Genomic DNA, 12481 nt, shown 5'->3' on the forward strand with positions numbered 1-12481 from the left:
CACCTCGCAAACGGAGGGCGCCCTTACTCCCAGCAAATGGGCGATAGAAAACCGATCGGTGCCTATGCCATTCCCAATATGCGCTGGCATGACGTCGGGGCAGCACAAATTCACACAATGTGGGAAAAGGAAAGCAATAAGCATTTATATTATTTTCTGATCATTACGGAAACGTGAAGACTTTAGACGCTACAGGAAAACTTTAGATCCTCCTACTCCTCAGACAGAGAGATCCGAGGTTATGGTGACGCTGTTTTCCAGTTAACTGATTGGTCAGTAGGTAGGTGACGAGTTCATGCCTGTTACTTCTCTAGTCCAGAATATAATCAGCGCCGGGGGAGGTTGTGGTCAAGACGAAACCCAAACAAACAGAAAAACGCTTCAAGCGGAAGCCAGAAAGAATCCTGACCGTCTGACGACAAAAGAAAGGTGAGTGTCAGTAAGTCACGTAACTTTATTCAGTTTTTCCAAATGTGCTATAAACTATATTTACATTTGTGTGTATAACTGTAATCCTGTTGCAGATTCTTTCCATGTGAGTTTTTCCAAAGAGTAATGCTAACTCTTTCAGCTGTTTATAACTCACTGACTTATCTGGGAGCTTTGTGACTAAATCTGCATACACACCATGAAGGATATCATTTAAACAAAAACCCTGAATAACAGCTGCCGTAGTTTTTGTTGTTTTGTAGTTTTTAGATAAAGTGAACCTCAGTTAGATTTAATTAATCTTGCTTGGTGCATTAAACAACTCTCTGCCCCCCTTCTTTGTACCAGAAACAATGGGATCAGCAACATCTCTGCCCAAGGACAACACTTCCTTCTCTCTGGCTTTGCTCAAACAGCTGAGCAGCAACAACAAGACGGGAAACATCTTTTTCTCCCCGTTCAGCATCTCTTCAGCCCTGGCTATGGTGATGCTGGGGGCCAGAGGCAACACAGCCACACAGATGTTAGAGGTACAGTACACATGCTCACACACAAACACTAAAATTATAGTGCAGAGTAGTTATTGTAGTGGTACTCATTTAACACATTGCAGGATGCTCTGGTGTTAATCTGGGCAGGGGGGTTATGCAGCAATGGGCACAGGTCAGACTCAAACCTGGCTGCTTTTCTCCCACCATGTGCTAACCTACTTATTTAAAGTTGCAGCCCATGGCACAGTAACCTTCAGTGTTTAAATTGAGCCAGTTGAAAGTTGCTGCCATCACCTTAGAAATACAGCAGCACTGAGAGAACATTCAGTGACAACATAATAAAATAATCAGCTGGATTTCAAGTGTTTATTTTATTGCTCTGTGTGATTAATCACAAGATTATTGATTTTCTGCAGCATTAATCGTGTGTCTTTTAAGAAAGTGTTTTACTCTATTTTTTATGTTCTGTATAGATTTTTTTAACCACTGTTTAAAAACGTTTCTGGAATAGTTGGCACTCACGGGGACTATTTTTTTGTGGATGACCTGTGAATATGATCTATGAAACACCGCTTTTAGGTTAGATGATGCCAACACACCCTTTTTTGGGACGTGCAGGGTCCATGTGACCACTCATTGCTAATGTTAGGCTAAGTGAATCCAGATAACAGAAAGGTTCCTTGGGTATGTTGAAGAAGCTGGGCACTCAGGGGAAACAAACGCTAACAAATGATCTAACAACAAAGAAAGAAAATCAAAAGTTAGTTTAACACTTACCTAAAATGAAAGGCAATTAAACACAAAGTTTAAACCAAATAAAATTCAGTCTCTCAGTCAGTTGTTTTTGAAGCATTAACATCATCACACATGACGTTCCAGTATTTTTTTTCTCTGTGTCCTTCTTTGAATCCACTAATGTGTTTTGTCCACAGTGCTTGCAAGCCGAGGATTGTTGGGGTGATGTTCACAGCAGCTTTGCCAAACTTCTCACTGAACTCAACAGGCCAGAGGCTCTATTTACCTTCAGTGTTGCTAACAGACTGTACATAGAGAAGTCCTGCCCCTTTACTCAGGTCTGTTTCTTCTTCTTATGTAAAGTGTGATTCTTCATACGCTCGTGTGTTTTGGAGTAAATGAGAGGCAGAGAGAGAAATGCTGTGAGTTCTGTAGAGAATGTTACGTCCCTCTGCAACCCCTAATCATCTTAATGTGTTCAGCTGGTGCTAATTGGCCACACCTAATCAGGTGTGGATAAAACCACCTGAGGCAAGCTTCCAGAGAGGTGAGAAGAAAAAACCTCTTCTCACCTACACTCTGCTATTCGTCTCCTTTTTTATGTTGCGGCTTTTGAGCCGGGTCGTAACAAGAAGGATGATGAGAGCAGCAGCTCAACATATAAGCAAGTAAAGTAGAAACTCTGGATGAATTTTCTTGATATTTATTTATAATCACATCAGTCAACCCTAGATATTTATTATTTGATGATTTGTATATATTGTGCTATTCCTTATATCTTAAGATATATTATTGTGAAATAGTCTAGTCTGTTTTTGTTAATGTTACTGTACTAGAGCAAGTGTGACCCACATAATTTTCCTGGGGATTAATAACGTATGCTGATTCTGATTCTGATATTCCTCTGGCTGCTCAGAATGACTGATCAGAATCTGTAAGTGTGTTAGTGATTTATATAAGGTATGTGTGATCATGTGGATATAACTGTGTTTTCTTATCATGTCAGCCTGAAGTAAATCAGAATCAGTGATGTCAGAGACTTTGCTGGAGTGAATTTATAAATGTGTCATATGTGGTTTCAGGAATTCTTAATACAAAGCAAGAAACATTACAGCACAGTGCTGGAGTCTGTGGACTTCAAGACCAGGTCTGAAGAGGTCAGGATTGATGTCAACAACTGGGTGCAGAAACACACACCAGGTGGATCACATTTACACATGTACACACAATCACTTCATCTAATGTCCAGTTCAAGTTCACATGTTTTTCATAAGCAGGACTCACTGCTCCTGCTAAGACCCTCTAAGGCACATGTGTCAAAGTCAAGGCCCGTGGGTCACATCCGGCCCGGCGTACATTTATATCCGGCCCGCGAGATCATTTTATATAGATGTACTATTATTGTTATGCATGGCCCGGCGATATGAGGCGCTAATAATATACAAACTACAGATCCCATAATGCAGCGCTGCAGCCTCCTTGCTGAACGCTAGGCTAACTGGGAACATTCCCGCATCAGTCAAGTCAAACCTCTGTTATTGCGAAGCTAGCCGCTCACAATGGTGGAGAGAAAAGTTGATTCTGAAAGCAGAGCCTTTCAGCGCCAGTGGGTGACTGAATATATGTTTACAGACATTGCTGGTAAACCCGTGTGTCTTATTAGTGGAGCTAATGTGGCTGTAATTAAGGAATTTAATTTAAGACGGCACTACGAGACAAAACGTCAGGATAAGCTGAAAAACCTAAATGCAGAGCAGAAACTACAGAAAGTAGAAGAGCTAAAGAAGAATCTGACATTTCAGCAGACGTGTTTCACCAGAGCAAAATCACAAAGTGAAGCTGTTGTGAAAGCAAGTTTTATTGTAGCAGAGGAGAAAGCCAAATCAGCCTGGTACCACTCTGAAGAGCTGCATGATGAAGGTGTGGGACGTCTTGTGTCCAGACAAAACGCAGATTTTGGCAAATATGAGCCCGAGGAGAAATACGATTGCTGATCGGGTTTGTGAGATGGCCACTGATTTAAGAACACAGTTGTGTGAAAGAAGCAAAAACTTTATTGCATACTCTCTTGCTGTGGATGAAAGTACAGACATGATGGACATTGCACAGCTGGCCATCTTCATCAGTGGAGAGGAAATATTGGACATTAAATCGATGCACGGGACAACGACAGGAAAAGACTTTTTTTTTTTTAAAACGTATGTCAAAGTGTAACCGCCATGAAACTGCCCTGGGACAAACTTGTTGGACTTACAACAGATGGAGCGCCGGTGTTGTGCGGTGAAAAAAGCGGACTAGTCAGCAGGATGCGAGTAAAGATGCAGGAGGAGAACTGTACCGGTGAGTTATCAGCATATCACTGCATCATACACCAGGAAAGGCTGTGTGGTAAAGTCCTAAAAATGGAGCATGTAACGATCACCGTAATGCAAACCCGATATTTTATCTGAGCTAAAAATTTAAATCACCGTCAATTTCAGTCTATTATGCGGGAAATAGATTCAGAGTTTGCCGACATTCCTTATCATACAGAGGTCTGTTGGCTGAGTTGGGATAAAAATTCTCAATAGAGTTTTTGAGCTCAGCAAGGAAATCTGTCAGTTCATGGACATGGCATGTATGATGCGGTGAAGGCATTTCAAGTAGTGATGTTCGAATCGTTCAATACTCGAGAATCACTTTACTGACTCGTGAATCATGATTCACAAGCGCAGCTGACTCACTGACTCATCCCTGTTGCTGTTAGCAAACTAATTCCATTAGTAGAAATATATCTAGCTTATAATTAAAATTGTGGGGAAATAAACAACAGCCAGTTTCTTAACAAAAACATTCCTGCTCTGAACTGGAAGAAAAAACCCTGAGTAGAAGCTCACATCAAGACAATAGCTCCTCGGTTCACAGTAGCATCGCTCAGCTAGCATGCTAACAGCACATTTGAGGTACTCACCCCCTCCCTTGCTGTGCTGAATCATAGCATAAGCGAATCACTCAGGACTCACTAACCCCCTCCCTCCTGGCTCACAGCTCAAACGAGTTGAACGAATCACTGACTCACTCACTCACCCCCTCCCTTCCTGTTACGAATCACTCACTCACTCACCCCCTCCCTTCCTGTTACGAATCACTCACTCACTCACTCACCCCCTCCCTCCTGGCTCACAGCTTCTTCTTCTTCTTCTTCTTCTTGGTTGGCAACCAATGTTAAGGCACTTTACCGCCCCCTGGCTCACAGCTCAGTGGACATTTAGATGAGAAAATATATATTTGACACATTTAAGGAAAATACCAATAAAATAAAAATAAATAAATGTTCCCTTTAGAATTTTTTTGCTCTTTTTTGCTCTAAGGAAAATAGTTGTTTTCTTTTACAATCATTCATCTTAGCAGTAGGTTTTAAATTAAAAGAGAAACAAATTAAGTTTGAGTGAAAATATACATTTTTGCACTCTCTGGTCAACTGACTCAGTGACTCAAATGACTCAAGAAACCCGATTCACTTTGGTGAGTGACTCATTAAAACTCGATTCAGTAAAAAGAATCAAATTTACCATCACTAATTTCAAGTGAAGCTGTCATAAATGCACCAGTGCAACCTGCCTCACTTTCCCTGTTGGCAAGTAATGTTGAACCAAGTCAGCGGACTTTGCTGAACTGCATCTGTGCAGATTCAGATGGAGCTGCAGTGTAATGATACACTCAAGGGAAAGTATGACACTGAATGGCCCGCACAGTTTATCAGTTCCATTCCTGAAGCAATGCCCCAGCTCCGTCTACATGCAGCTCCAACCTTGTGTATGCCTTCATTTATTTTTTCTGGGGGTTTTGGCTGCATGTTCATATTTCTAACTTGCATAATTTTGACAGGATATATTTTTATGAAGAGCAAAATATTTAAAGTTAAAGTTATTTTTTTAAGTTTATTTAATCTGGAATAATATTCCTATCTGTTTTTATTCATATTTATGTTTAAAAAACATTGTTTTAGTGTGTTCAATAAATGTTTATCTTGTTTGGCCCGCGACTTAAAGTGTGCCTTGAGTTTTGGCCCCCTGTGCAATTGAGTTTGACACCCCTGCTCTAAGGTGAGGAGTGTGCACCTGTAAGGATACCATGAAAATACTGAATGACTTTTTTTTTCCTCTTCTGCTGCTCAGAAGTGATGGTAGATGTACTTAAGATAGTTTTAAAGAGTGAAGAAGCTTACAGACCTATGACCAGGGTTTGTCAAAGGGCTGCCTTCCACCGTTAATCCTGATTTAACCCACAGTGCTTCAAGCAGTTTCAGCAGTGATCTCTGGATCCCAGAACCACCTTCATCAGTGTCTGCACAGTCCTCTGTTCACTTTTTCTTTTCAGCCACTGTTTCCCTGCCTGTTTGTGCTGGCATAGCATTAATGGTAGTCTAATTTACTTCCAAGGTGGCTGCCAGGCACCAGAATTCTTTGTTTACATCCAGATGTGTTGACCTTGACTGAAGCTCAACTCAAGTATATGTAGAGCATTGAGGATGTGCATGAAGAATTATGAAGAAATATAGAGAGGAGCGCCATCTTGTGGAACAGTACATATTAATGTAACTTTACCTGCTTATCTGATGTCCCTTGTTTACCTCATTCATCGTATCTCAGGTAGAAAAAGCAGGATTTTTAAGTACTTTAACAATGAGTTGTTACATTTGTCATGTAACGATTAACCAAAATGGCTGTGCATCCTTACTTGACCTAAATATTCACATGTTGTGCTGATGAATAATATCTTCAGGTTTCACTAATAGTCAAAGAATATTCTCTGATTAACAGCATTTGTAAAACTCATCATGTTTCTCTGGCCTACAAAGGCTGAAAGAGTGTGGGGTCCATCATGGTTTCATAGATTTGTGGATGAAAACTTTGCTGCAGTCTTTGAGGCTTTACTTCTCAATGTTTACATTTGGTTTTACTTCTGTCACCAGGTAACATCACAGAGGTGGTGGATGAAGATGATTTGAATGAACTGACCAGGCTGGTGTTGTTCACTGCCACCCTCTTCAACGGCAGCTGGATTAAAGATTTCTTGTGGTCTGAAACTTATGATGCTCAATTTTGGCTTAATAAGGTAAAACAGAGAACACTGACTATGAAATATGAGGGTCTGAAACTATAACATTATAAAGTGTATATACTGTTTCTGCTGTGGTTAGTCATATTAAACATGGACAGTTTCAAATCATGAGCAAATGCACAAGTAAATCCTGTGAGCCAAAGCTCAGGTTTCAATTCAATTCAATTCAATTTTATTTATATAGCGCCAAATCACAACAAAAGTCGCCTCAAGGCGCTTTATATTGTACAGTAGATAACTAGACAGGATAAAAGACATGCTGTGGAAGAGAGACAGAGATTAATAGCAGGTATGATTCAATGCAGAGAGGTCGATTAACACATAGTGAGTGAGAAAGGTGACTGGAAAGGAAAAACTCAATGCATCATGGGAATCCCCGGCAGCCTACGTCTATTGCAGCATAACTAAGGGAGGATTCAGGGTCACCTGGTCCAGCCCTAACTATATGCTTTAGCAAAAAGGAAAGTTTTAAGCCTAATCTTGAAAGTAGAGATAGTGTCTGTCTCCCGAATCCAAACTGGAAGCTGGTTCCACAGAAGAGGGGCCTGAAAACTGAAGGCTCTCCCTCCCATTCTACTTTTAAATACTCTAGGAACAACAAGTAAGCCTGCAGAGCGAGAGCGAAGTGCTCTAATAGGGTGATATGGCACTACAAGGTCATTAAGATAAGATGGGGCCTGATTATTTAAGACCTTGTATGTGAGGAGCAGGATTTTGAATTCAATTCTGGATTTAACAGGAAGCCAATGAAGGGAAGCCAAAACAGGAGAAATATGCTCTCTCTTTCTAGTCCCTGTCAGTACCCTTGCTGCAGCATTTTGGATCAGCTGAAGGCTTTTCAGCGAGTTTTTAGGACATCCTGATAATAAGGAATTACAGTAGTCCAGCCTGGACTACTGTAATTCCTTAAATAGACTGTTTCAGACTTCTCTAAATGATCGGTTTCAGTTTTTCTGCTCTTACCTCTGCGTGATATGTCAGAAATAGCAGCCACTCCTCAGACACTATTTCTACTTTTTAGTTGCGCTTAAAATTTTCCGTTTTGATAAAGTATCTAGTTAGGGCTGGATCAGGTGACCCTGAATCCTCCTTTAGTTATGCTGCAATAGGTGTAGGCTGCTGGTGGATTCCCATGATGCACTGAGTATTTCTTTTTCACTTACTATGTGTTAGTAGACCTCTCTGCATTGAATCATACTTGTTATTAATCTCTGTCTCTCTTCCACAGCATGTCTTTTATTCTGTTTTCCTTCTCTCACCCCAACCGGTCGCAGCAGATGGCCCCGCCCCTCCCTGAGCCTGGTTCTGCTGGAGGTTTCTTCCTGTTAAAAGGGAGTTTTTCCTTCCCACTGTCACCAAAGTGCTTGCTCATAGGGGGTCATATGATTTTGGGCTTTTTTTTCTCTGTATGTATTATTGTAGGGTCTGCCTTACAATATAAAGTGCCTTGAGGCAAATGTTGTGATTTGGCGCTGTATAAATGAAATTGAATTGAATTGTTAAAGAGGGACAGCCAATCAAAATGGGCTCCTAAAGAGGAGGGAGCTTTAAAGGTGAATAGCTAAAATATTAACGTGAGACTGCAATAAGACCCAGCGTAAGATAAATAAGATTTATTTGGGAGTGTATGACATGCAAAGCTTCTTTACAAACTACTTTAATAAAATTCATGAGAATACATCTGTGACTGGGAATGAGTATTCATGATACACAGCTTCAAAGGCAAATTTTTGTCTCTTTCATTTTCAGAGTCATTTAATTCACTTTTGCATACAAGACATATTTCAATGAATATATTAAAAAAAATGTTATTTAATGTCAAATGTAATTTCTTGTTTGTCTTCAGAATGACTCAAAGCCTGTGAAGATGATGAAACAGGAAGAAGACTTTGCGTGTGCCTTCATCGAAGAGGCAAACTGCAGGGTAACCATTATATTTATAAGATTTCACTGAGAGACTGAGTGATTGTAATGTATGTGTATCAGTAAATTTATGTGCAGTAATGTTTGAAACCGTGTGCTGGACAGATTCTAGAGATGCCTTACAGTGGGGAGGAAGTGAGCATGCTCATCTTTTTACCTGCAGAGATAGAGGATGATACAACAGGACTGGAGAAGGTAGAACACTTACACACTCGGGATGTTCCTGGCGACTCATTTCTTAGTCAACTAAACGGAGAAAACAAATCCGACTGACTGAATAGTCTAAAACTGAGAAACTCTCAGACTAAATCTGAAATCTGAAAACTGCTTAATGTCAAAAACTAAACAAAGTAATTTGAAAACTTTTAATGACATTCTTGAATGAATCATGCTGCTTAACTGTGCAGCACCTCACCTCACACTGCACATTATCCTCCAAACAGACAATAAAGAAGAAAAACACTTGAAATATATTAAATATGATAAGAAAACATTTTCCTACAAGAGATGTTCTCACATTATTGGAATATAAACAGTAACATACCAATATGAATGAACTGCAGCTGAAGAGTTTGGCACATTGTGCCGTGCATAATGGATGACCGCTGCCGTTCGAGAATTCATGACAATCACTTCAAAAGAAGTTTAAATTTAAAATAACAAAACAATAAATCATCCATCCATTTTCATGTGCTTATGTGAAGTGTGGTAGCACAGACAGCAGAGAAACCTAAACTTCTCTCTCTTTCAGCTTATCTGGGGAAATGTTAAGGTTTTCCCAGGCCAGCTGATAGATTTATTCTCTCCAGCAGGTCACGGTGTATGCCTGGTGGGAGCACCTTAACCTGGAGGTGCCCCCTCAGCTTCCTCCTTTTGATGTGGGGTAGCAGCAGCTCTACTCTGAGCTTTTTTTTGAATAACTGAACTCACCCTATCCCTAAGGGGAAGCCCAATCACCATTGGGAGAAAGCTATTTTCTGTCGGTTGCAGCTGTGCGACCAATTTGGTTGCAAATGCGACCTAATTTCGTAATGGTGCAACTAAAAAAAATCCTGGGTCGCATCAGTGTGACCAGCCGTTCAACTAAAAAAAAAAAAAAATCTCAGCAACTCTGAAAGTCTCTGTGTGGTCAACAACAGGTTAGATGTTCAGATATTGAGATGTTCAGTTCGAAGCCTTTGAGGCTTTTTTAATTTTGACTTTATTTTTATTTTATGTATCTTGAGATATTTTAAGTTTAAATTTCAGCTCAGTGAAGCACTTTAAGCACAAGAACTTTTTCAGTATTGTATTTTTTGGACTATGAGGCACGCTTAAAATCCTTTCATCTCCTCAAAAGTGCGCCCTATGTATGATTTCTGGTTGTGCTTACTGACCGGGAAAAGATTTTATGTGGTGCACGGTGCTCAAAATCTGTCAAAATGTTTTAGTACAACTTTGGTAAGCTACGAAGCCGCACCACTTGATGGATTGCTGGAGCGTTACAGCTACCGTAGTCAGGACCCTCGCAGAGTAATACGTACCGTGGTTCAACATAATATTACCATATTTTGTGCGTATAAGGACCCCAAAATGGCAACTGTTAAGAGACATGCTTACAAAGCAGATTTCAAACTTGTATCAGTCATGCAGCAGAGCAGTTACTAGAGAATTCAACATTAATGAATCAATGGTAGCAAGAAGAATGAGTTGAGTAAAGTTTCACTTATCTGACTGTTTGATTTCGCTTAATGCACCTTATAATCTGGTGCGCCTTATGGTCCAAAAAATATGGTAACTTATCTTTCTTGTAGAAATGTGCTCCAAATAAAGAACTTTGTGTTGACAAGATTGTCAGTTAATCATTTACAAATCAATATTGTCTGTATGGACAACAATTTAAAAAAAATAAAATAAAAAAATAAAAGTGAGCATGTAAAGCTGCAGTGTTTAGCGATGCGACTGAAAAATTTGGGTGCACCTAGGAAAAAAAGTTAGGCGCACCAGTGCAACCATGGCAAAAAGTTATTCTAGAGCCCTGGCTGCGATCCTATTTTTTATTCTTTAAGTAGCAATAATAGTTAATTAAACAACAATAATAATTTAACAAAAAGATCACGCCGATATTAATGGATTTATGGCATTTCTCAACAACGGTGCTCTGTTTGGTGGCAGATGACTGCATAACATTTAGGACACCACAATTTACAATTTATTGGTAAATTTATCAATAAAATGATAAAAACCATTTTATAAATAAAATGGTTTAAATTACTAGTAAATCTGAAACTAACTAGTGGCAATAGCAATGATTATTTGACTAGTTCACTAATTTTACACACACACACACACACAATCTCTAATAAGTGATATTGTTTCCATCCCAGCTGGAGAAGGAGCTGACCTCTGAGAAATTTGTGGCTTGGACTCATCCAGGCCAGATGCAAACATGTTATATTGATGTGAGGCTGCCTCGATTTACACTGGAGGAGACGTATGACCTGAACACAGTCCTGAGCAGCATGGGCATGGTGGACGCTTTTCATCACACAAAGTGTGACTTCTCTGGTGAGACATACGTTTGCAGTTTATTGGTGTTTATGAACAGAGTGTAGAGCAACAATGCTCCAGCAGTGACAGAGTTCTCCAAAAGACCATGGAGCTGCTTATTTCAGCAGATTGTTTGTCTTGTTTGATGATCGTACTACTGTGAGATTTTAAAAGCAGGATCTAAGCTTTGATGCTGGTTTTGAATGGACTGGTGGACTTTTATATGACAGTCCTGATACTTTTAATACTATAATACTGACAGACAGTCAGGGAGGTGTTCTGGTTCATCCTAAACCAGCTGTACTCTCTGACACTAATCACTAATGACAGGCTGTTAAAGTGACATTATGAAGGGGCTTTTTTTTTCATGGTTATTTGGGAGATATTACACTTTGACAGAATAGTTGGGAGGAATAAAGGGAGAGGATGAGTTGAATGGCATGCAGTAAGTGGTCTGGAAACACTCAAACCCAGGCTCCTGCAGCACCTTTGGTATTTTAGTTGTCAGCTCAGCCAGGTGATCTATATCACCACCTAGACTTATCAGATTTTTAATTTTGAAAAAATCCTCTCAGATAAACAAATGAAAATGCAGCATTATGTTCATTTAAAATGTTCTCCTTTCACTTCTCTGTCACAGGCATGTCTGGGCACAAAGATCTGGTACTTTCAAAAGTCATCCACAAGGCTTTTGTGGAGGTCCACGAGAAGGGAACTGAGGCTACTTTTGAAGTTATGGTTTGGGGTGAGGCTATGGGCGTGATAAGGCGGGGCAATTTTGATTTAAAATCCTTCATCGCAGACCACCCCTTCCTCTTCTTCATCAGACATAACCCCACCATGAACATCCTGTTAGCTGGTCGGTTCTGCTGCCCTGTGTGAGCTCTGTGTCCTTTACAGCAGCTCAGTACCAGAAGTCTTTAGTGTTTAGTTGGAGAACCTTTCAAAATCACTGCACAACAGCGCTGTATTCATATTAATATACAGCTCTATACTATGCGTTTTTTTCTATGTTTTGTATATTGCATTTTGTATTTTTCTACTTTCAAAACTTTCTTATCTTTAAATGTTATCTGATCAGATGTTTATATCATACTCTTCAGATGTGCCATCTTCTGATCAGAAATTTATGAAAGACTGTTTAGTGGCTGTAATGAGACAAATTGCTGCATGATGTATAATTTACGTTGATCTTAATTTCTTATTGACCTCACACTGGCTGATTAGGGACAACCAATGAGCCACATGTGGCCCACAGGATGTGCAATGCC

The 12481-nt window shown here is 39.9% G+C and overlaps 1 protein-coding gene across 1 annotated transcript; it reads left to right on the top strand.

Moving 5' to 3' along the window:
* Positions 1 to 333: 333 nt before the first annotated feature.
* LOC134634550 (leukocyte elastase inhibitor-like) lies at positions 334 to 12193 on the top strand. Its single transcript, XM_063483813.1, has 9 exons — positions 334 to 429; positions 778 to 959; positions 1853 to 1993; positions 2738 to 2855; positions 6610 to 6752; positions 8605 to 8682; positions 8787 to 8876; positions 11048 to 11228; positions 11851 to 12193. Exons 2-9 carry the CDS (start codon positions 783 to 785, stop codon positions 12090 to 12092), a joined length of 1170 nt encoding a protein of 389 aa, XP_063339883.1. The 5' UTR covers positions 334 to 429; positions 778 to 782; the 3' UTR covers positions 12093 to 12193.
* The last annotated feature ends 288 nt before the right edge of the window (positions 12194 to 12481 follow it).

This window comes from Pelmatolapia mariae, linkage group LG9 (genome assembly GCF_036321145.2).
Source record: "Pelmatolapia mariae isolate MD_Pm_ZW linkage group LG9, Pm_UMD_F_2, whole genome shotgun sequence".
In the NCBI taxonomy this organism is placed as follows: domain Eukaryota; kingdom Metazoa; phylum Chordata; class Actinopteri; order Cichliformes; family Cichlidae; genus Pelmatolapia; species Pelmatolapia mariae.